General features: G+C 36.5%; 1 protein-coding gene across 3 annotated transcripts in view; it reads left to right on the plus strand.

The window, feature by feature from the left end:
* The window catches only part of PCGF6 (polycomb group ring finger 6), a 62800-nt gene that overhangs the window by 12375 nt on the left and 24335 nt on the right, over window positions 1–26090 (plus strand). For all 3 annotated transcript variants that reach the window (XR_005211982.1, XR_005211981.1, XM_037805013.1), the window contains exon 8: window positions 7184–7282. Coding sequence is in view for 1 of the 3 variants with exons in the window: in XM_037805013.1 (XP_037660941.1) it covers window positions 7184–7282 (99 nt within the window). In the remaining 2 variants the exon portion in view is untranslated. The remainder of the gene's footprint in view (window positions 1–7183; window positions 7283–26090) is intronic.

Genomic DNA, 26090 nt, shown 5'->3' on the forward strand with positions numbered 1-26090 from the left:
ATCCTTCATTAATTCCTGGATTAAAACAAGAGCAACATAAAAGACATTATTAGGAAATTAGAGAAATTTGAATATGGACTTATTTAGATAATTATATTGTATTAATGTTAAATTTCCTGAATACTTCTATAAATATCCTGATAATTATATTGTAGTTATGCAGGAGAATGCTTTTATTCTGAGAAGATGCCTGCTCATGTGTTTACAGGTGACATCACAATGTCTGCAAATAACTCTCAAATGGTCTAAGAAAACAATATATGTATATACACACACACATATACATACACACAAGAAGAGATGTATAAATTGTAACATATTAGCAGTTGGCGAAGTAGGTGAAGAATATCTGGGTGATCATTGTACTGTTGTTGTTCTTACAACTTTGTGTGTCATTTTTTAAAAAGCTGGAGCAGGCTGATTTTAAATTCAAAGTGTCAGTAAGAACTCATGATGTATTTTACCTTTAAAAATATATATTTTTTTCTAGTTATGTCTGCTGAAAAGACCTAGAATCCATGACCTATCCAGGAGCAATGAGCATACCTGGTACCCAGATTGGGGTTTTTAAATATCATTTCTTGTTAAAAAGTACCCTGGGCTCCTTGGAGATGGCAGATTTCAGGGAAATGGGGAAGGAAATGTGGAGGATTAGCCCAAAATATCTCATCATGTTAGAAAACAAAGAAGTAATAAAAGACTCCTGGTGTGTCAAAAGAACTTGCGACATCTTTAAGAAACTACTGGCCAAAGATGTTTCATTTGAGCATCAATATGAATAATAGCTGCAATGGATTGAAACATCAAATAGGATTAAATCCTGATACTATTTTTTTAAAACTCACTTTAATGGTCACTTTTGAAATATGGTAGGGAACCAACTCATTATTTTGAAAAGTGGTAAGGAAAATAAAAGAATCAACATTTTTAAAAACCTGGAGCAAGGAATGAAAAAAATTAATTTCTTCTCACATATCTAGACAGTGTTCAAATTTTAATTGTCTCAGTTGTGTGTGTGTGTGTGTGTGTGTGTGTGTGTTTTAACACTTTAAGCTAGGATCCATATAAAGTTTACATGTTGTTATTGGTTGATAGGTCTTTAAATCCATCAGTTCTCCATATCTTTTTTCTCGCATTTCAGTGTTGAAATGGAATAATTTGTCTTGTAGTTTCCCACAAATAGGATTTTGCTGTTGCATCTCTGTGGTAATTTAACATATTCTTTGTTCCCTGTCTTTCCATAAACTGGTAGTTAGATCTGAGTGTTGATCAGATTTAGGTTTGATTTTGGTGGAACAAGAATATTCATAAGTGGTGATATTTTCTTCCATAATATCCAGTGGTCTCTCTTTATATTGTTAGCAGCTATTGATGCTCCACATCTAGGTCCATTGATTTATTAGAGGTTGAAAAATGCTGCTATTATTCCTTCTTCTTTTGTTAGTTGAAATACTTCTATAAAGGACATTCCCTTCATTTATTTGGTTACCCCATGGTATAGTTTATATAGGAAAAGCAGAATAAATGTTGATTCTTTCCCTTTATTTACCAGATTCAAAATAAAGAGTTGGTTTGCTAGCATACTCCATTAGGACCAGTTAGGGGTTGTTGTTTTGTTTTTGTTTTTAGTTTATTATGAACACATGGATTTAAACATATTTGTGGTTTAATCCATTTCAGTTATTTTCCTTATCGATATTCAAATTGTTCTATCATAGATATCATAGTCTTCCTTGCTATCTGATATGACAAGATGTTGCATGCTTAACTTGTACATTTCTTGCCCCAGAAATGGAATCAGTCATTTCTCCAGAGTCCTGGTTTTTTTTGGTGATGATTGGTATTTCCAAATCACAATCTGTTTAGTAGGGGTGCATTGCTACTGGGTTGGTCAATGTTTCTAAGTCTTTTCAATTGATAAGAGGTAGGCATTTTTTCAAAATAAAATATATCATGAGTTGATACCATCTTTTTAAAGACATCTTAATGGCATGCATTATATAAAGTTAGAAAATTACTAAATAGTTTATTTATTGTCTTATAGATCCTTCTTAGACTAGCTTATTATTTCAACTTTCTTATTAAGTAAACCTTTTGTGTTATAGATGGCAGGAAAGAGTCTGTACTAAATTTCAAAAAAGTATAATTCTTCTGTGGAACTTTCTTTTTCTGTTTATTTGCAGATGATAAGAGGCTATTAGGAGAAAACAGAGTTGACCATCTAGTTGAGAACTGGTTTTGTAGCTTTAAGCAAAAAAGAACAAATTGTCTTCTAAAAAAGCTGGGTCCAAATTAAGTGAGGAAAAAACTTGTGAGGATATGGTATGAGGACTAAGGTTAACCATGTTAGAACCCTAGCTTTGAAAGCCAAGACCAATTTTTTTCTTTCAGGTGTTGGCATGTTTCATAATTCTTTTCTGGGTCATCTAGAAATTACAGCATTTGTAGCTTCAGCTAAGCTAGATTAGTTTCAACAAACACTTGCGGTAAGGTGCCCACCAAGAATTTAGACGTAAGGGAAGTGGATTGTCCTCTGCTGATATACCTGAAGCCTGCTATTGAGATGTTAAACTCCAGATACTGACTTTCAGAAATGCACTGGTTAGCAGGCAGGTATTTGGCTAGATTATCCAGGACATAGAACTTCTCAAGGCACCTGATTGGACTCATATTAATCAGGCAATGTCACTGGGGCCCTGCTGTGTCTTCTTCTCAGTGAGACAGCCTTAGTTTTGTGAGGTGATTCCTATACTTTCATTAAAAGAATGTGAGAACTTTGCCATTTGTCTAGATCATATCACTGTCCCAAGGTGACAACTAAGTTGCTTATAAGAGTTAAATTCTTTTACATAAAGAATAAAATAAAATGATGCGTCTTAAAAGAGACAAACTGGCTCATGGCTCAGTACTTACTCAGTGCCAGCAATTGTTCTTAGATATTTATATACATTAATTCACTTATCCTCATGATCATTCTATGAGGTAGAATTATCACTCTTTTACGGATGGGGAAACAAGACACTGAAAGGTTCAACAACTTGTTCAAAGACTTGCAGCTAGAAAATGGCAGAACCAGGATTTGAACCTATACAATCTGGCTCCAAAGTACCTGCACTTGTCCCCTACACTATCTTCTATATTGTAGTAATAAGGAGTAGATCTAATATTAGGTCGGGAAATGTCTTAAACCAAACTACAGATAAGAAAACTGAGTGCTATTACGTGAACAAATGTGTTTCTGATCTGCCTATGTCCTCCTGTTAGCCTCTGGCTTCTCTCTGCTAGTTCAAGAAAAACATTGCTCCAATTTTCCTCTATTAGGAACCTTTTTAGTCCTCCACATTACCTCAAATTTTCATTTGCATTAGATGGTAGTATCCTTAATTGCCTCAGGAGAGAGTGGCTGGATAAACATTAGTTTCTACTTTCAAACCCTGTGGTTTCTCTACTTGTTACCTACTATACCACAAACTGTTTGCTCAGATTCCAACCATATGTGTCTAGATTTTACTCTTTTATTTTTTTACACTTACAGAAGAAAATAGAAAATTTCAAACTCATATAAAAGTAGACAGAATAATGAATCCCCACGTATGCATCATTCAACTTCAATAATTATAAATTAATGGCCAATCTTGTTTCATTTATTCCTTCACTTATTTCCACTCATATAATTTTTTAAAATTCAGTCTTATTGAGGTATATTCACATACCATACAACCATCCATAGTGTACAATCAACTGTTCACAGTACCATCATATAGTTGTACATTTATCATCCCAATCTATTTTTGAACATTTTCCTTATACCAGAAAGAACCAGAATAAGAATAAAAAATAAAAATAAAAAACACCCAAATCATCCCCCCATCCCATCCTATTTTCATTTAGTTTTTGTCCCCATGTTTCTACTCATCCATCCATACACTGGGTAAAGGGAGTGCGATCCACAAGGTTTTCACAATCACACTGTCACCCCTTGTAATCTACATTGTTATACAATCGTCTTCAAGAGTCAAGGCTACTGGGTTGGAGTTTGGTAGTTTCAGGTATTTACTTCTAGCTATTCTAGTATGTTAAAACCTAGAAAGTGTTATCTATATAGTGCGTAAGAATGTCTGCCTGAGTGACCTCTCAGTCCATTTGAAATCTCTCAGCCACTGAAGCTTTATTTCATTTCATTTTGCATCCCCCTTTTGGTCAAGAAGATGTTCTCAATCCCATGATGCTGGGACCAGATTCATCCCTGGGAGTCATATCCTGTGTTGCCAGGTGAATTTACACCCCTGGGAGTCAGGTCCCATGTAAGGGGGTGGGCAGTGAAATCACCCGCCAAGGTGGCTTAGGTAGTCCTCTCATATAATTTTAAAACAAATTCCAAATTATGTATCATTTTATTGGTGAATAACTCAGTGTTTGTGAAAGCGACTCTTTACAAACAACCATGATACCACACTTTAAAAATTAATATTAGAGACCAAGAAGATGGCTGCATAGAGAGGAGTGGAAGTTAGTTAGTCCCCTCCTGGAACAACTAATAAACAACCAGGAACAACTAGTAAATAATCTGGAATAACTGCTTGGGGACAACTGTGATTGTCCACACATCATACAACAACCTGGATTGGGAGGAATGCCTGAGATTGCAGCATAAAATCTGTAAGTAAAAACTGTGGACCTGAGTCAGGAGCCCCCTCTCCCCACGGCAGCCCAAACTGCAAAACCTTGCTGTGATAGAGAGCAGCACTCTCTGAACAAGCGAATTTACCTCAGTCCAGCTCCAGCTGGGGTTTTAATTAACAGACATGGACTGCTCAATACAAGCTATGGAAACCCAACAAGCAGACAGAGGTGCTTAGTGAAGACTGACCTTAAAAAGCTGGAGGACTTCTCTGTCCTTGGAGGGGGACCCCAGAGGACCAGATGCTATCTCTGTCCAGTGGGTGAAGCTTGGGGGGGAAAGGGGGGCTTTCTGTCCCTTTTTCTCTCTCTCAACCTGGGCGGCTCAGTGGAGAAAGCCACAGCCATTTTCAATTCACAACACTCTGACCCAGGCAAGGGTGGAGATAGCAGAGTCATAGAGACAAAGAACCTATTCAAATGCTGATGATCACTCCCGAGGGGGTGTCTCTTCCCTAAAAGGAAGGAGGTAGTGCCCAGCTCTACCACTGGCTTCCCATTCAGAACCAGACCCCAGAGCCTGGGGGAAAACAGCCAAAACAGAAACTAAGTGGGCCACACCTACTTACACAAGTCCAGAGCGACAGGCTGACAGATGCTACCTGCTGGGCAGGTAAGGAAAAGCACAGCAGCTAGAGGCCTCACAGGGTGTGTCAACCTTCTAAGACGTGCCCTTGGGGAAACCTGATACTGAATATTGCCCCCTTCTGAGATCTGAGCCCATTTTGGTCTAGGAGAACCTGATTAGGGTAACCAAGGAAGCTAGATGCCTAGACCACAGAAAACTACAACCTACACTAAGAAGAACTAAGTTATGGCCCAGTCAAAGGAACAACTTATACTTCAACTGAGATACAGGAATTGAAACAACTAATGCTAAATCAATTCAAAAAGTTTAGGGAAGATGTGGCAAAAGAGATGAAGCGTATAATGAAAACACTGGGTGAACATAAGGTAGAAATCGAAAGTTTGAAAAAACAGCTGGCAGAATCTACGGAAATGAAGGGCATAACACAAGAGATGAAAGACACAATGGAAACATACAATAGCAGATCTTGAGAGGCAGGAGAAAACACTCAGGAACTGGAGAACAAGGCACCTGAAATCCTACACACAAAAGAACAGATAGGGAAAAGAATGGAAAAATATGAGCAACCTCTCAGGGAATTGAATGACAACATGAAACACATGAATGTACGTGTCATGGGTATCCCAGAAGGAGAAGAGAAGGGAAAAGGGGCAGAAGCAATAATAGAGGAAATAATCAATGAAAATTTCCCATCTCTTGTGAAAGACAGAAAATTATGGATCCAAGAAGCACAGCATACCCCAAACAGAATAGATCTGAAGAGCCTACACCAAGACACTTAATAATCAGATTATCAAACGTCAAAGACAAAGAGAGAATCCCGAAAGCAGCAGGAGAAAAGCGATCCATCACATACAAAGGAAGCTTGATAAGACTATGTGCGAATTTCTCAATAGAAACTATGGAGTCAAGAAGGAAGTGGTGTGATTTATTTAAGATACTGAAAGAGAAAAACCGCCAACCAAGAATCCTATATCTGGGAAAACTCTCCTTCAAATATGAGGGAGAGCGTAAAGTATTCTCTCATGGACAGTGACAGAGTTTGTGAACGAGATACCTGCTCTACAGGAAATACTAAAGGGAACACTACAGACAGATAGGAAAAGACAGGAGTGAGAGGTTGGAACACAATTTTGGGTGATGATAGCACAGCAATGTAAGTACACTGAACAAAGATGACTGTGAGTATGGTTGAGAGGAAGGTTAGGAGCATGTTGGACACCAGAAGGAAAGAGGAAAGATAAAGACTGGGACTGTATAACTCAGTGAAACCTAGAGTGCTCAACAATTGTGATAAAATGTACAAATATGTTTTAACTTGAGGGAGAACAAATGAATGTCAGCCTTGCAAGGTGTTAAAAATAGGGTGGTATTGGGGGAAAAATGCAATCAATGCAAACTAAAAAAAAATTAATTGTAATTTCTTAATCAATTGTTCATTCACTATTTATATTTCCTCAATTGTCTCATGAATTATTATAACAGTTTTTGATTGAATCAAGATCCAAATAAGTTCCATACATTGTAACTGGTTGATATATCTCTTATTTATAGCCCTTACATGCTGTAAAAAAAAACCACTTTTTATTGTAGTAACATATATACAACCTTACTTGTGTTTTAATCTAGAGACTCTTCCTCCATCTTGTTTTTCACCCTGGGTTTTTTTTTTTTTTTTTTAATGAGGTATTAAAATAAACCATCTATTTAAAAAATTGTTGGGATACTTTTCAGAGAGGAAACAAAAGCAGAATTTCTATTTTTTTCCTTTGATAGGTAAATTAACTCAAATTTCTTATTAATTTTTCCTTCTAAGACTTATTAGATCATCTTTGATATAAGATTTGTCTTGCTGTTTACATATTTTCGATTTATATTTAATCTGAAAATGGTTTTATCTATCTATTTTTGTAGCCTTTGGAAAAGAAGTTTGTCCGAGTTTCAGGAGAAGCAACTATTGGGCATGTAGAAAAGTTCCTCAGAAGAAAAATGGGTCTTGATCCAGCTTGTCAGGTATAGTACATGTGTGTAAAAGGTCAGGTGAAGTTGTGAGATTACGTTTAGAGTGTATTAAAGAAAGAATTGTCTCTAGGATTTCATGCAGTGGGTTTTGTTTTATGATACTTTAGACATGGTAAATGCTAATTGAATTCTGGTACACAGTGATTCCCTCTCCCCCCCCCCCCCCCACTTTAATCACATTTGACTTACTGGCTATTTGTCACTGCTGGTACCAGAGAAAAGCTGAGAATATAAGTAATAAAGATCTTGTAGGGTCTCATTTGCAGCTCTGTCACTTCTGCTGATAGAAGTTAGAGTAAAAGATTACTTATCACCCACTTCTCTTCAGAGGACATCCTTGCATTTATCATTTGTTTAAGTATAACAAACAAATTCAAGATACCTAGAAAAGTGAAGTTTATCTCTGTATCATAGCCCTTATTAGTTTAAAGGTTGAAAAAGATCTTTTCTAGCTTTATAAAATTTTCTTATTATAACAAAGAAGTTCAAATCTAAAATACTTTGTTGTTGATTAAATTAATAGATTTTTAAAAAATAAAATAAAAATGAAATGAATATTGTTACCAAATATATATTAAATCCAATAAAATGTGACTTCTCTTAGTGAGCTTGGCATAATACTGGTTGTATCTCATAGCATCTGAAAACTGAAAATGACTTATCTATCACCTTGTAGCCACAGCATGTTTGAGGTTATTCTTAGTCTTTTGGTTAGGAATACATAGCTGTTTAGGGACTCCTGGACAAAGAATTGAGAGTGATCCCATAACAGTCTGTTATTTTTAATAGTAGAAGCAGAAGACTTGCCCATGAGAAAAACTAAGAAGTGATACCCCAGAAAGCTCTCTAGGTTATAGATTACTTCCTTTTTGGCTGGATATTGATCAGAACCCTAAATACCATTTATAAATCTCATATTTGGTATTTTAAGAAATTTGATTGCCAAAACTGTTTTTTTTTTTTAATAAACAGTTTTATTTCACACCATACAGTCCATCCAAAGTGTACAATCAATGGCTTTCAGTATGATCACAGAGTTGTGCATTCATCATCACAATCAATTTGAGAACATTCTCATTGCTCAAAAAAAAAAAAAAAAAAAAAATCCCATACCCCCTCATACCCCACTATTATTGACACTTAGCACTGGTATAGTACCTTTGTTACTATCAATGCAAGAATATTACAAGGATACAATTGATGCAAGAGTTTTACAATATTAACAGTAATATTACTGTTACGTGTAGTCCATAGTTGGCATTATTTGTATTTTTTCCCATATTCCACCCTGTTATTAACACCTTGTAATAGTGATGTACATCTGTTATAGTTCATGTGAGAACATTCTTATATTTGTACAGTTAACCGCAGTCATCAGCCGCAGCAGTGTTCACTATGTTATACAGTTCCATGTTTTATCCTCTAGCTTTCCTTCTAGTGACATACACAACCCTAAACTTCCCCTTTCAACCATGCTCACATCCATAATTCTCTAAGTTGGTTTTATTGTGTAAAAATGTGGGTTTCTTTTTTCCTCACATCGTATAACTTAAGGCTTTTAGCGTTTTGAAATAAAATGATATAAAATTTGTTTCAGTGTTTATCTCTGTCAGTTCTTCGCTTTCTAAGTAAACATTCCTTCCCTTCTCAGGTTCTGTATAATTGGTTACAGTCATAAATTACAATTTTCATTAAAATATTAAAATAATCAAAATGAGAATTATTAAAAAGTTGACCCATTAACTTGCAACTAACATGGTTTAAGCCTTCTAAAGACAAGGGGGGGAAAAATTAAGAGTTATTTCTAATACGAACAAAACATTGAACTAGTTAACCAGGGGCCAAATAAAATTCTTGGTGTCCTCCAGTCCCTTGAGCCTACTGTGCTGATTTTCTTTAAATGCACCAGTCCCCGGTAGGAAACGTGTGCTTTGTTTACAGAAATGTGACTTTATATGGTTATTTACTAGCAGGAATGAATGATTACCAGAGACTTGTAGGGACTGTTAAATGATAAAGTGTCTTTAAAGTTATTTGTGGCAGATCAAAATAAAGAAGAAAGTTCTGGGAAAAAAAATGTAGTTCATTTGTTTTTAGAAGGGGTTAAGTTAATTTAAAATTCAGAGATCGGTAACTATCTGAATGGATTTCTATCACACAGGGAGAGACCCCAGTGTCTCTGGAGTGATAATTTGAACTCATTGGTGTCTTAGTGTATTTTGTTTTATAAGTCATTGTTCTTGGGTTGTGTTCCTTTGTATATCGTTTGATCTTCAGACCTTATTTTGTTTTTATGAAATGACATTTTGAAAATGTCAAGTGAATCACTAAAATTCCTTATATAAAAGACGTGATAATAAATTTTGTTTTTAATTCTACCATAATTAATTCCATTTTAAAAGAGAGGTTTTTAAAAAATTATTACCTATTTGGTAGATTATCTTCTACTATTAAATTCTGTTTCTTTATCATTGAAAAAACCTACTATATTATATGATGTATCCCTATCATCCATTTATTTAGTAAGCACTAATTGAGCATATATGTACTTGACCTTAGGAGTACAAAGATGGGATGGAAAATTCATATATTGTCAGGGGACTCAGTTTTATAGGGAAGATATATGAGTAGACAACTAAATGACAATAGGACATGAGTACGATAGAGATAGCACAAAAGAGTGAATGATTTAACTCTGGAGGAGTCACGGAATGGATTTGTAGAGGGGGTGTTCCACTGTACCTAGACTCTTTGTACATACAATGGATCTGTGGTGACCACCTGCTTTCCTTCTGGGAGTCTGGAATTTTGGAAGTTGCTAGGCAGAGATTGCCTACATGAGCAGCCCCTAATAAAAACCCTACACTGTGAGCTTCAATTGGGCTTCCCTGAGTAGAAATGTGGTACACATTGGCTGCATTTTTTTTTTTAAGGATTTGATTATTCCAGGTAGTTTATTTCAAGATCAAACTGCTCCATTTAACATTAGGACAAATGAGGCCCAGAGGAGTTGCCCAATAACACACAACTAGTTCTCTTAATTTTTAGCCCACTTTTCTTATAATTTTAAAACTTTTTATTTTGAAATAATTTCAAACTTACATTGCAAAAATAATACAAATCCCATACAGAGAACTCCAACGTACGCCTACACTCCCAGATACACAGATCCACCAATTTTAACGTTCATTCAATCATCTACCTGTCTGTTTTTTGAACATTTGAGAGCAGTTTGCACACATCATAATCCTCGATCACGTTTCCATATACATTTCCTGTGAACAAGGATACTCACTTATGTAATCATCTTAAATGCAGTTATAAGTTCAAGAAATTTAACATTGATATAAAGCTTACATTCTAAATTCCAAATTTTTCTTATGTCTCAATAATGTCTTTTTGAGACTTTGTTTCTCCATTCCTAAATCCTATCCTAGATCATTTATTGTATTTAATTGTCATTATCGCTTTAATTTCTCTTTTTTTCTCTTTTTTGAAATTCTGGAAACATATGTATAACACTAATCTTCTCATCCCAACCCTTCTCAAGCATACCATTCAGTGGGATTAATCACATTCACAATGTTGCAGCACCCTCACCACCATCCATTACTAGAACTTTCCCTTCTCCCCGAGCAGATACCCTATACTCATTTTACATTAACTCCTCATTGCCTCTTCCTCCCTCCCCCTGATAACCTGTACTCTACTTTCTATCTCTTTGAGTTTGCATATTCTCTATTTTATTTGTGATTACCATGGAGATTAAATCTAACAGTCTAAATCTATAACAATCTTGTTTGCTTTGATACAACTTCAGTAGCATAGCTAAATTGTTCCTATACCCCTCCATTCACCCAACTTTATGTAGTTCTTTTCACAAATTACATATTTATACAGTTTGAGCCTAAAACCATTGATTTATCATTGCATTTTATGCATTTGCCTTTTAGGTCCTGTAGGAAGTAAAAAGTGGAGTTGCAAATAAAAAATACAAATGGTACTGGTATTTATATTTATCCATGTAATTATCTTCACCAGAGATCTTTAAATCTTCATGTGGCTTTAGTCAATTGTCTAGGGTCCTTTCCTTTCAACCTTCAGAACTCCCTTTAGCATTTCTTGTAGGGCTGGTCTAGTGGCAACAAAGGTTCTCAGCTTTTGTTTATCCGGGACTGTCTTAATCCCTGCCTCATTTAAAAAATTATTTATTTTTAATTGTGGTAAAATATGCATCACATAAAAAATCATTTTAACTATTTTAAGCGGACAATCTTTTGACATTAAATATGTTGACAATACTGTGTAACTTTCACCACTCTCTATTTCCAGACTGTTTTCATCATCCCAAACCAAAACTCATATTCATTTGACAATAACTCCCCATTCCCACCTTCCTCTATGCAGAGTAACCACTATTCTGCTTTCTGTCTCTATGAACTTGCTTATTCTAAGTGTTTTATATAAGAGAAATATGCAATATTTGTCCTTTTGTGTCTGACTTATTTCACTCAATATAATGTCTTGAAGGTTCATCCATGTTGTAGCATGTACCATTACTTTCTATGGCTGAATAATATTTCATTGTATGGATAATACCACATTTTGTTTATACATTCATCTGTTGATGGATGTTTAGGTTGCTTCCACCTTTTGGCTATTGTGAATAATGCTGTGGTGAACACTGGTGTACCAATTCTGTCCTAATCCCTGCTTTCAGTTCTTTTGGGTATATACCTAGGAGCAGAATTGCCAGGCTATATGGTGATTCTAAGTTTAACTTTCTGAGGAAATGCCACACTATTTTCTCTAGTGGCTGTACTACTTTACATTTCCACCAGCAATGTACAAGTGTTCCTATTTCTCCATATCCTTGCCAACACTTATTTTCAGTTTTTTTTTTTTTAATCCATCCTAGTAGGCATGAAGTGGTACCACATTGTTGTTTTAATTTGCATTTTTCTAATGGCTAAAGATATAGAACATCTTTTCATATGTTTATTGGCCATTTGATTATCTTCTTTGGAGAAATGCCTATTCAAATCCTTGGCCTGTTTTAAAATTGGGTTGTTTGTCTTTTTTTGTTGAGTTGTAGGAGTTCTTTATGTATTCTGGATATTAAACCCTAATTAGAGACGGTTTCCAAATATTTTCTCACTGCTGTAGGTTGTCTTTTCACTTTTTGATAATGTCCTTTGATGTACAAAAGTTTTTAATTTTGATGAAGTCCATCTAATCTATTTTTTCCTTTGTGCTTTGTACTTTTAGTGTAAAATCTAAAAATCCATGGCCTACCACAAGGTCCTGAAGCTATTTCCCTGTAAAAGATTTCTAGTATTAGCTCTCTTTAGGTCATTGATCCGTTTTGAATTAATTTTTGTATTATGGTGAGAGGTAGGGGTCCACGTTCATTTTTTTTGCATATGGATTTCCAGTTGTCACAATACCATTCTTTCCCCATTGAATGGACTTGGCACCCTTATTGAAAATCTACAGGCCATAGATGTGTGGATTTGTCTATGGACTCTCAATTCTATTACATTGGTTTATATGTCTATCTTCATGCCAGTATCACACAGCTACAATTACTGTAGCTTTGTAGTAAGTTTTGAAGTTAGGAAGTGTGAGTGCTCTAGCTTTGTTCAAGATGGTTTTAGCTATTGGGGGCTCCTTACAATTCCATATAAATTTGAGGATCACTTTTCCATTTCTGCAAAAAAGGATGCTAGAATTTTTATGGGAATTGCATTGAATTTGTAGATCATTTTAGGCAGGATTGACATCTTAACAATATTGTCTTTCCATCCATGAACATGAGATGTCTTTCCATTTATTTAGGTCTTTAATTTCTTTTAGCAGTGTTTTGTAGTTTTCAGTGTACAAGTGTTTAACCTCTTTGGTTGAATGTATTCCTAGGTTATTTTATTCTTTAGATGCTATTGTAAATGGAATTGATTTCTTGATTTCCTTCTCAATTTGTTCACTATTGGTGGATAGAAACCCAGTTGACTTATGCATGTTTATCTTGTATCCTGCAACTTTGCTGTATTTAATTATTAGTTCTAGCAGCTTTCCTATGGATTCTTTGGGATTTTCTATATATAGGATCATGTTATCTGCAAATAGGGATAATTTGATTTCTTTCCAGCTTGAATGCCTTTTGTTTTTTTTCCTTGCCTAATTACTCTGGCTAGAACTGCCTGTACAATATTGAATAACGGTGTCAGCAGTTATCCTTGACTTGTTCCTGATCTTTGGGGGAAAGCTTTCATCTTTCACCATTGAGTGTGATATTTGCTGTGGGTTTTCCATAAATGCCCTTTGATATATTAAGAAAATGCCCATGAATACCTAGTTTTCTGAGTGCTTTTATTGTGAAATAATGTTGGATTTTTGTCAAATGCCTTTCTACATTAATTGAGATGATCATGTGGGTTTTTTCATTTATTCTATTGTGTGTATTACATTGATTTTCTTATGCTGAACCATCCTTGCATTTCTGGAATAAATCCCACTTGGTCATGGTTTATAATCCTTTAAATATACTGTTGATTTGCCAGTATTTTATTGAGGATTTCTGCACTTAGATTCATAAAGGATATTGGTCTGTGATTTTCTTTTGTGTTGTCTTTATCTGGCTTTGGTATCAAGGTAATGCTAGCCTGATAGATGAAGCTTCTTCTGTTTTTTGGAAAAGTTTGAGAAGGATTGGCATTAAATTTTCTTTAAAAGTTTGGTTAAATTTAGCAGTGAAACTGTCCTGGACTTTTCTTTGTTGTGAGGTTTTTGATTCAAACTGGTTCAATCTCTTTACTTATTATAGGTCTTTTGATATTTTCTATTTCTTTTTGTTTCAGATTAGGTAATTTTATATTCCAAGGAATTTGTCCATTTCATCCAGGTTTTCTAATTTATTGACATATAATTGTTCATAGTACCCACTTATAATCCTTTTTATTTCTGTAAGTTCATTAGTAATGTCCCCATTTTCATTCCTGATTTTCATTGTGTCCTTTCTCTCGTTTTCTTTGTCAGTCTGGCTAAAAGTTTTTGAATTTATTGTTCCTTTCTAAAAACCAAGTTTTGATTTATTTCATTTTTCTCTGCTCTAATCTTAATATTTCCTTCCATCTACTTACTTTGGGTTTAGTGTGCTCTTCTTCTTGTATTTTCTTTAGGTGTGATGTTAGATTATTGATTTGTGATCTTTCTTCTTTTTAAATATATGCATTTAGAGCTGTAAATTTCCCTCCAAACACTGTCCTTGCTACATCCCAGAAGTTTTGATGTGTTATGTTTTCATTTTCATTTGTCTCAAGGTATTAACTAATTTCCCTTGTGATTTCTTCTTGACACATTGATTGTTTAATAGTATGTTTAATTTTCCACATATTTGTAAATTTTTGTTTTCCTTCTGATATTGATTTCTAGCTTTAGTTGTGGTCTGACAGGACATTTTATATGATATCAATATTTTTAAATTTATTAAGATTTGATTTGTGTTCAAAGAGATCTCTTAGAGTCTATCCTGCTTGGATTTCATTGAATTTGCTGGATATGTATGTTCATGTATTTCATCAGGTTTGGGAAATTTGTGGTCATTATTTCTTCCAATATTTTTTTCTCTTTCTTGTCCTTCTGGGACTGCAGTGATGCTTATGTTGGTATGTCTGATGGTGTCCCAGAGGTCCCTCAGGCTCTGTCCATTTTTCTTCAATTGTTTTTTCTTTCTGCTCCTCACACTGGATAGTTTCAGTTACCTTGTTGTTAAATTTGCTAATCCTTTCTCTTCTGCCAGTTCAAATCTGCTGTTGAATCCATCTGAGTTTTTCATTTCAATTACTGTACTTCAATTACTGCAGCTCCAAAATTGTGTTTGGTCCCTTTTTATAATTTCCATCTCTCTATTTTGTTGTATAATGATTTCCTAGTTTCTTTATTTCCTTGTGTATGAATTCCTTTAGCTCCATTGAATGTATTTAAGACAGTTGATTTAAAGTCTTTGTTTAATAATTTCAGTTATGAGCTTCCTGAGGGATGGTCTCTGGTAAACTACTTTTTTCCTGTGAGTAGGCCATACTTTCCTGTTTTTTGTGTGTTTTGTAATTTTTTGTTTAAAACTGGATATTCTGAGTATTATGATGTTACAACTCAGTTGGAAATCCAGTTCTCTGACTCCTCTGGGATTGCTAGTTTTTGTTTTTGTTTTTGTTTTTGTTTTGTTGTTTGTTTTTGCTTTTTTGTTTTTTTTATGGTTGTTGAGGGCTGGAGCTGTCAATTTGTAGCTTTTCCAAACTATTCTTTGCACCCAAGCAGGAAATAGAAAAGAGAAAAAAATAAGTATGCCTTTTTAAGACTTCTCTGCCCCTTTTGCCTAAGAGTGGTCGGAACAATGGCCTCCCTCAAAGTTGGTCACCCAGTGATCAGTTTTCAGACCACACCCCCCCAGATTTTGGAGGACTAGGTTTTGTTTTTTTTTTATCTTCATTTTATTGAGATATATTCACATACCACGCACTCATACAAAACAAATTTTTATTTTTGTTTTTTTTATTTTTTTTTTATTTTTTTTTTTAATTCAGTTTTATTGAAATATATTCACAAACCATACAGTCATCCATGGTATACAATCAACTGTTCACAGTATGATCATATAGTTATGCGTTCATCACTACAATCTATTTCTGAACATTTTCCTTACATCAGAAAGAATCAGAATAAGAATAAAAAATAAAAGTGAAAAGAGAATACCCAAACCATCCCCCCATCCCACTCTATTTGTCATTTAGTTTTTACTCCCATTTTTCTACTGATTTTTTTTCAATTTTTTAACTTTGTTTATCAAAAAATTAAAAACAAACAGGCAAACAACAACCAAAAAAACCCCACAACATTTCAAACAAAGCAATGGATTAAGGAAAACAAATAACCTAAAATAACTACTTTGCTTCCAATATGTTCCTACCATACCCCAAGAAAATTAATAAACCATGTCCAAACAGAGGAGTAAGAAAAACAAATAATCTAAAATAACTACATTGCTTCCAACATGTTCCTTCCATACCCCAAGAAAATTAACAACCCCTAAGAAAACAAAGGAATAAGAGGAAAAAAAAACCTAAAATAACTCTATTGCTTCCAACATGATCTTACTATATCCAAGAAAGTTTACAAACCATAATCATAATCATAATCTGTTCTTATTAGATTATCATTCCCCCTCCACTAATTGGTATCTCTAGGTCCCCTACATTCTACAGTATAAAACATTGTACATTTTTCACAGAATTCACATTAGTGGTAACATACAATATCTCTCTTTTTGTGCCTGGCTTATTTTGCTCAGCATTATGTCTTTTTTTTTTTTTAATCTTCATTTTATTGAGATATATTCATATACCACGCAGTCATACAAAACAAATTGTACTTTCGATTGTTCACAGTACCATTACATACTTGTACATTCATCACCCAAATCAATCCGCTTCCTTTAGTTTTGCCAGTGTTTCTCTCATGTATTTTGTGGCACCTTGATTGGGTGCATAGACATTTACGATTGTTATTTCTTCCTGTTGAATTGCCCCTTTTATTAGTATGTAGTGGCCTTCTTTGTCTCTCAAAACATCCCTGCATTTGAAGTCTATTTTATCTGAGATTAATATTGCTACACCTGCTTTCTTTTGGCTGTAGCTTGCATGAAATATTTTTTTCCATCCTTTCACTTTCAGTTTCTTTGTGTCCCTGTGTCTAAGATGAGTCTCTTGTATGCAACATATTGATGGTTCATTTTTTTTTTTTGATCCATTCTGCAACTCTATATCTTTTAATTGGGGAGTTTAATGCATTTACATTCAACGTTATAACCGTGAAGGCATTTCTTGAATCAGCCATCTTATCCTTTGGTTTATGTTTGTCATATTTTTCCCCTCTGTCTATTAATATCCTTTATTGTACCCATACCGAATCTCTTTAGTACAGAACCTTTCTCCAAGTCTCTCTGTCCTTTCTTTGTTTCTCTGTGTGTAGGGCTCCCTTTAGTATCTCCAGTAGGGCAGGTCTCTTGTTAGCAAATTCTCTCAGCATTTGTTTGTCTGTGAAAAATTTAAGCTCTCCCTCAAATTTGAAGGAGAGCTTTGCTGGATAAAGTATTCTTGGCTGGAAATTTTTCTCATTCAGAATTTTAAATATATCGTGCCACTGCCTTCTCGCCTCCATGGTGGCTGCTGAGTAGTCACTACTTAGTCTTATGCTGTTTCCTTTGTATGTGGTGAATTGCTTTTCTCTTGCTGCTTTCAGAACTTGCTCCTTCTCTTCTGTGTTTGACAGTGTGATCAGTATATGTCTCGGAGTGGGTTTATTTGGATTTATTCTATTTGGAGTTCGCTGAGCATTTATGATTTGTGTATTTATGTTGTTTAGAAGATTTGGGAAGTTTCCCCAACAATTTCTTTGAATACTCTTCCTAGACCTTTACCCTTTTCTTCCCCTTCTGGGACACCAATGAGTCTTATATTTGGATGTTTCATATTATCTATCATATCCCTGAGGTCCATTTCGATTTTTTCAATTTTTTTCCCCATTCTTTCTTTTATGGTTTCATTTTCCCTTCTGTCATCTTCCAGGTCACTGATTCGTTGTTCAACTTCCTCTAGTCTTGTACTATGAGTGTCCAGAATCTTTTTAATTTGGTCAACAGTTTCTTTAATTTCCATAAGATCATCCATTTTTTTATTTAGTCTTGCAATGTCTTCTTTATGCTCTTCTAGGGTCTTCTTGATTTCCTTTGTCTCCCGTACTATGGTCTCATTGTTCATCTTTAGTTCTTTGAGTAGCTGCTCTAGGTGCTGTGTCGCTTCTGATCTTTTGATTTGGGTGCTTGGGCATGGGTTATCCATATCGTCTGGTTTTTTCATATGCTTTATAATTTTCTGTTGTTTTTGGCCTCGTGGCATTTGCTGAACTTGATAGGGTTCTTTTAGGATTTGTAGACCAATTGAAGTCCTACAACTTCAGTCAGATCTACAGCTTCGTGGAGTACACTTTCTCTAACTAACTAGCAGGTGGCGTCCACGAGCCACCTGTTCTCCACAAGCCAGTTCTCCCCTGTTTAGCCTTTTTGGTGACTGGGGGAGTGAGTCTTGTGGGGTCCAATTGGTGTACCAAGCTTGCGTGTGTAGTTGGTGTTGCCTGCCCTGTATATGGGGCTTGTTTCTGGGCAGTCAGGGAGGGGGGGTGGCCCTAACAATCAAATCTCCCTGGTGATCCTAGAGTTTTAAAGCTGCTGCAATAGTCTAATCCTTCAGTTCAGTCCTGCCACAGTTTGTCTCTGCCACTGACCCACAAGTCCTTGGTATTGGCGTATGGCTCCTGAGACTTGCAAGTGGGCCCCTCTTCCAGGCCGTGCACCCCGGGTCCTCTGTTGAGGGATGACTGTGCTATGTCACAGGTGAGTGCCGTCCCCCCAGGGCAGTTCTGGGCTGCTGGGCTATGTAGGGAGGCTCCCAGTCTGCTGAAATGATGGCTGAATGGGGCTTTGTTAATTCACACTGCTCCACCTTCCCAACTCTGGGACAATCAGCTGTGGTTGCAGGGAAGGCTAATGTCCACGCCCAGTTTTGTGGTGTGTGCCTGTTATTTGAAGCACTTCCGTCACACTGGGTTGTCTGGGGCAGCTCTGGGCTATGGGGCTGGCGATGGGCAGGAGTGTTTCCTGTCCACCAGGATGATGGCTGTGAGCGGACACCCCCCTTTTCTTGGGAAGTTGTGGTGTTTAGTGAATTTTCTCAGCCACTGAATTATTGCCTTTTGTCTCAGAGCTCTCTTAGTTCTGCTCTTGTCTTGACCTGCCCAAATTGCAAGTCTTTGAAGCTTTCTGTATTGGGCTTCTTAGAGTAATTGTTTTAGAAAAAGAAAAAAGGATTAAAAAAAAAAAAAAAAAAAGGGCCCTCCTCAGAGATCTAATGGGTTACTGAAATTCTAAGAGACAAAGCAACCAGGGCCATTAAGGAAAGGTCCACAGGGCAGAGAGATCAGCTTTTCTTCGAGATTTGCATATGCACCTCAGGGCCTGAGCTCTGCCCTTCCCCTTTCTATGTTCACCAGAACTCCAAAAATCCTCCGCTTTTATTTTGGAGTTTTTCGTGTTGTTTTTTTTCTATGCCTGTCTCCTCTCTGCTGGGCTGGCTGCTCTCAGATTCTCTGGTGTCTGGTCTCAGTCTGTCTATGGTTGGAGTTTGGATCAGTAGAATGAGTTTCCGATAAGGGCTGCCACTGCAGTTCTCCCTTCTCCTTCCTGGAGCTGACAGCCCCTCCTCCCACGGGACTGAGCCTGGCAGGGAGGGGCGCGGGTCCCCTGGCCGCAAAAACTTACAGATTTCACTGATCTCAGCAGTTCCACGTTTTCATGAGTGTTGTATGAAGTATGCCCAAAGTCAGATTGTTCTGTGGTGTCCAGTCCACGCAGTTCCTGGCTTTCTACCTACTCTCCTGGAGGAGTAACTAAAACATACAGCTCACCAGTCCGCCATCTTGCCCCGCCTCCGGGACTAGGTTTTTATATCCCACCCTGGCATCAGCAAGCTGTACCAGGAGCTGAGGCTGCAGTCCTTACTGTTTCCTGCACCACGGCTGGGGGATGGGTGGCAGTAGCTGTAGTAGGTAGGTGAAATTCACTGCTATTTACCACAGTCTACCAGCCTCTTCCTTCCGCTCTTTCCTGGATGCTGCAAGTGTCCCACTAGACTCCGGAGTTTCAAAATAGTTTGTTCAGACAGTTTCTACCAGTTCAGTTCTTCTTTTGATCTTCCCACAATCCTTCCCACTTCATTTTGAAAGTGAGTTTTGCCAGATGTAGAATTCTAAAGTGCTTTCAGCTTTGTAAATATTTCTTCCCACTGCCTTTTTGCCTCCATAGTTTTGGATGAGAAATCAGCATTTAATGTTATTGGGGCTTCCTTGTATGTGACATATTGCTTCTCTCTTGAAACTTTCAGAATTCCCTTATCTTTGGCATTTGACAGTTTGATTTTAACATAGTGTGGTGTGGCTCTATATGAGTTTATTCTATTTGGAGTTAGTTGAGCATTGTGGATGTGTATATTCATGTGTCTAATTCAATTTGGGATGTTTTCAACCATTATTTCTTTGAATATTCTCTGTGCCCTTTTCTCTTTTTCTTCTCCTAGGATTCCCACAGTGCATATATTGGGACACTTGATGGTGTCCCACAGGTTCCTCAGGCTCTGTTCATTTTTCTTCTTTCTTCTTCTTGCTCCTCAGATTGGATGATTTGCATTGTCTTATCTTTAAGTTTACTGATTCTTTCTTCTTCCAGCTCCAATATGCTGTTGAGCCTCCCTAGGGAATTTTTGATTTTTGTTACCGTGGTCTTCAGCTCTGTTTGGTTCCTTTTCATAATTTCCATCTCTCTATTGATATTGACTTTTCCTGATTTCCTTTAGTTCTTTGTCCATGTTTTCCTTTAGCTCTTTGAGCATATTTAGTACCATATTTTAAAAGTCTTTGCCTGGTATAGCCCAGGTATGGTCCTCCTCATTGTTGGTTTCTAAGGCTTTAATATTCCCCTTTGCCTGAACCATCACTTCCTGTTTCTTTGTAAGTTTTATAATCTTTTGTTGAACGCTGGACATTTTGTTATTTTAATGTGTTATTGCTGGAACTTAAACTCTGAGCCATCTATTCTTTAAGCTTACATCCTGCTAGTCTAATTGGCTGCACTGCTGGAGAAAGTATGCTGGGCATGTCTCCTTCTGGGTTGGGAAGGGAGGGCATAGGAAGGCTGTGCACAGAGTGCTCCAGACTAGACTCATGTCTTTTTCCCTTACTGATTCAGCTATGTAGCCATGCTCTGTTGCAGTAATAAATCTTGGTCGTAATTATGCTGAGTCCTGTGAATCTTTGTAGCAAATCACTGAACATGCGGGTCATTTTGGAAACCCCCACAACGGTGATCCCTTTCTGTTTGAGTGAAGTAACTTATGAGATATTTACAGTCAGGTAGCTTTTAAAAATCTGCGTATAAAATTGGAAGCAATTTAAATGTTTATATTCAGGGGAATGCATATATAAATTATGATTTATTTATACAATGGAACATTGTTCAGCTATCAGAGAGACAGCATGCTAATAATCCAAAAGATGTCCATGATATATTGTTGTTGTTTTCAAAAGAATTTGTAGAATAATATGTGAAGTATGATCCCATTTTTGTAAAAACAAAAATCAATAACAAAAAACCACACATATACATATCGCATCTAGGACCAAATACATCAAGCTATTAGTAACTGTCTGGACTCTAGGGATTGGGATTCACATGTGGGAGGAATTGTTTTATTTTCTACCTTTTTTTTTTTTTTTTTTAATCATCATTTTATTGAGATATATTCACATACCATGCAGTCATACAAAACAAATCGTACTTTCGATTGTTTACAGTACCATTACATAGTTGTACATTCATCACCTAAATCAATCCCTGACACCTTCATTAGCACACACACAAAAATAACAAGAATAATAATTAGAGTGAAAAAGAGCAATTGAAGTAAAAAAGAACACTGGGTACCTTTGTCTGTTTGTTTCCTTCCCCTACTTTTCTACACATCCATCCATAAACTAGACAAAGTGGAGTTTGGTCCTTATGGCTTTCCCAATCCCATTGTCACCCCTCATAAGCTACATTTTTATACAACTGTCTTCGAGATTCATGGGTTCTGGGTTGTAGTTTGATAGTTTCAGGTATCCACCACCAGCTACCCCAATTCTTTAGAACCTAAAAAGGGTTGTCTAAAGTGTGCGTAAGAGTGCCCACCAGAGTGATCTCTCAGCTCCTTTTGGAATCTCTCTGCCACTGAAGCTTATTTCATTTCCTTTCACATCCCCCTTTTGGTCAAGAAGATGTTCTCCGTCCCACGATGCCGGGTCTACATTCCTCCCCGGGAGTCATATTCCACGTTGCCAGGGAGATTCACTCCCCTGGGTGTCTGATCCCACGTTGGGGGGAGGGCAGTGATTTCACCTTTCAAGTTGGCTTAGCCAGAGAGAGAGGGCCACATCTGAGCAACAAAGAGGCATTCAGGAGGAGACTCTTAGGCACAGATATAGGGAGGCCTAGCCTCTCCTTTGCAGCAACCATCTTCCCAAGGGTAAAACTTATGGTAGAGGGCTCAACCCATCAAACCACCAGTCCCCTATGTCTGTGGTGATGTTAGCAACCATGGAGGTGGGGTAGGCGAATACCCCTGCATTCTCCACAGGCGCCTCAAGGGGGCACTACATCTTTTTTTTTTTTTTTCCTTGTTTGTCTTTTTTCTTTTTTTTTTTTTTTAACTTTCCCTTCTTTTTTAAATCAACTGTATGAAAAAAAAAAGTTAAAAAGAAAACAAACATACAATAAAAGAACATTTCAAAGAGACGATAACAAGGGAGTAAGAAAAAGACAACTAACCTAAGATAACTGCTTAACTTCCAACATGTTCCTACTTTACCCCAAGAAAGTTACATAATATAGCAACATTTCTGTGAACTTGTTCCTACTATATCCATCAGAAATTAACAGACCATAGTCATTTCTGGACATCCCCAGAACGTTAAATAGCTTATCTGTTCTTCTTGGATTATTGTTCCCCTTTCCTTAATTGCTCTCTACTGCTAGTTCCCCTACATTCTACATTATAAACCATTTGTTTTACATTTTTCAAAGTTCACATTAGTGGTAGCATATAATATTTCTCTTTTTGTGCCTGGCTTATTTCGCTCAGCATTATGTCTTCAAGGTTCATCCATGTTGTCATATGTTTCACGAGATCGTTCCTTCTTACTGCCGCGTAGTATTCCATCGTGTGTATATACCACATTTTATTTATCCACTCATCTGTTGAAGGACATTTGGGTTGTTTCCATCTCTTGGCAATTGTGAATAATGCTGCTATGAACATTGGCGTGCAGATATCTGTTCGTGTCACTGCTTTCCGATCTTCCGGGTATATACCGAGAAGTGCAATCGCTGGATCGAATGGTAGCTCTGTATCTAGTTTTCTAAGGAACTGCCAGACTGACTTCCAGAGTGGCTGAACCATTATACAGTCCCACCAACAATGAATAAGAGTTCCAATTTCTCCACATCCCCTCCAGCATTTGTAGTTTCCTGTTTGTTTAATGGCAGCCATTCTAACCGGTGTTAGATGGTATCTCATTGTGGTCTTAATTTGCATCTCTCTAATAGCTAGTGAAGCTGAACATTTTTTCATGTGTTTCTTGGCCATTTGTATTTCCTCTTCAGAGAACTGTCTTTTCATATCTTTTGCCCATTTTATAATTGGGCTGTCTGTACTATTGTCATTGAGTTGTAGGTTTTCTTTGTATATGCAAGATATCAGTCTTTTGTCAGATACATGGTTTCCAAAAATTTTTTCCCATTGAGTTGGCTGCCTCTTTACCTTTTTCAGAAATTCCTTTGAGGTGCAGAAACTTCTAAGCTTGAGGAGTTCCCATTTATCTATTTTCTCTTTTGTTGCTTGTGCTTTGGGTGTAAAGTCTAGGAAGTGGCCGCCTAATACAAGGTCTTGAAGATGTTTTCCTACATTATCTTCTAGGAGTTTTATGGTACTTTCTTTTATATTGAGATCTTTGGTCCATTTTGAGTTAATTTTTGTGTAGGGGGTGAGGTAGGGGTCCTCTTTCATTCTTTTGGATATGGATATCCAACTCTCCCAGCCCCATTTGTTGAAAAGACCATTATGGCTCAGTTCAGTGACTTTGGGGGCCTTATCAAAGATCAGTCGGCCATAGATCTGGGGGTCTATCTCTGAATTCTCAATTCGATTCCATTGATCTATATGTCTATCTTTGTGCCAGTACCATGCTGTTTTGGCAACTGTGGCTTTATAATAAGCTTCAAAGTCAGGGAGTGTAAGTCCTCCCACTTCGTTTTTCTTTTTTAGAGTGTCTTTAGCAATTCGAGGCATCTTCCCTTTCCAAATAAATTTGATAACTAGCTTTTCCAAGTCTGCAAAGTAGGTTGTTGGAATTTTGATTGGGATTGCATTGAATCTGTAGATGAGTTTGGGTAGAATTGACATTTTAATGACATTTAGCCTTCCTATCCATGAACATGGAATATTTTTCCATCTTTTAAGGTCCCCTTCTATTTCTTTTAGTAGAGTTATGTAGTTTTCTTTGTATAGGTCTTTTACATCTTTGGTTAAGTTTATTCCTAGGTACTTGATTTTTTTAGTTGCTATTGAAAATGGTATCTTTTTCTTGAGTGTCTCTTCAGTTTGTTCATTTCTAGCATATAGAAACATTACTGACTTATGTGCATTAATCTTGTATCCCGCTACTTTGCTAAATTTGTTTATTAGCTCTAGTAGGTGTATCGTTGATTTCTCAGGGTTTTCTAGATATAAGATCATATCATCTGCAAACAATGACAGTTTTACTTCTTCTTTTCCAATTTGGATGCCTTTTATTTCTTTGTCTTGCCGGATTGCCCTGGCTAGCACTTCCAGCACAATGTTGAATAACAGTGGTGACAGCGGGCATCCTTGTCTTGTCCCTGATCTTAGAGGGAAGGCTTTCAGTCTCTCACCATTGAGTACTATGCTGGCTGTGGGTTTTTCATATATGCTCTTTATCATGTTGAGGAAGTTTCCTTCAATTCCTACCTTTTGAAGTGTTTTTATCAAAAAGGGATGTTGGATTTTGTCAAATGCTTTTTCAGCATCTATTGAGATGATCAATTGATTTTTCCCTTTTGACTTGTTAATGTGTTGTAATACATTGATTGATTTTCTTATGTTGAACCATCCTTGCATGCCTGGAATGAACCCCACTTGGTCATGGTGTATGATTTTTTTAATGTGTCTTTGGATTCGATTTGCAAGTATTTTGTTGAGGATTTTTGCATCTATATTCATTAGGGAGATTGGCCGGTAGTTTTCCTTTTTTGTAGCATCTTTGCCTGGTTTTGGTATTAGATTGATGTTAGCTTCATTAAATGAGTTAGGTAGTGTTCCATTTTTTTCAATGTTTTGAAAGAGTTTGAGTAAGATTGGTGTCAGTTCTTTCTGGAAAGTTTGGTAGAATTCCCCTGTGAAGCCATCTGGCCCTGGGCATTTATTTGTGGGAAGATTTTTGATGACTGATTGGATCTCTTTGCTTGTGATGGGTTGGTTGAGGTCTTCTATTTCTTCTCTGGTCAGTCTAGGTTGTTCATATGTTTCCAGGAAATTGTCCATTTCCTCTACATTATCCAGTTTGTTGCCATACAGTTGTTCATAATATCCTCTTATAATTTTTTTAATTTCTTCAGGATCTGCAGTTATGTCACCTTTTTCATTCATTATTTTGTTTATATGGGTCTTCTCTCTTTTTGATTTTGTCAGTCTAGCTAGGGGCTTGTCAATCTTGTTGATCTTCTCAAAGAACCAACTTTTGGTGATATTTATCCTCTCTATTGTTTTTTTGTTCTCTATGTCATTTATTTCTGCTTTAATCCTTGTTATTTCTTTTCTTGTACTTGGTTTAGGATTGGTTTGCTGTTCATTTTCTAGCTTCTTCAGTTGATCCATTAGTTCTTTGATTTTGGCTCTTTCTTCCTTTTTAATATATGCGTTTAGTGCTATAAATTTCCCCCTTAGCACTGCTTTTGCTGCATCCCATAGGTTTTGGTATGTTGTGTTCTCATTTTCATTCGTCTCTATATATTTAGCAATTTCTCTTGCTATTTCTTCTTTAACCCACTGATTGTTTAGGAGTGTGTTGTTTAACCTCCAGG

Source organism: Choloepus didactylus, chromosome 15, assembly GCF_015220235.1.
Source record: "Choloepus didactylus isolate mChoDid1 chromosome 15, mChoDid1.pri, whole genome shotgun sequence".
Taxonomy (NCBI): domain Eukaryota; kingdom Metazoa; phylum Chordata; class Mammalia; order Pilosa; family Megalonychidae; genus Choloepus; species Choloepus didactylus.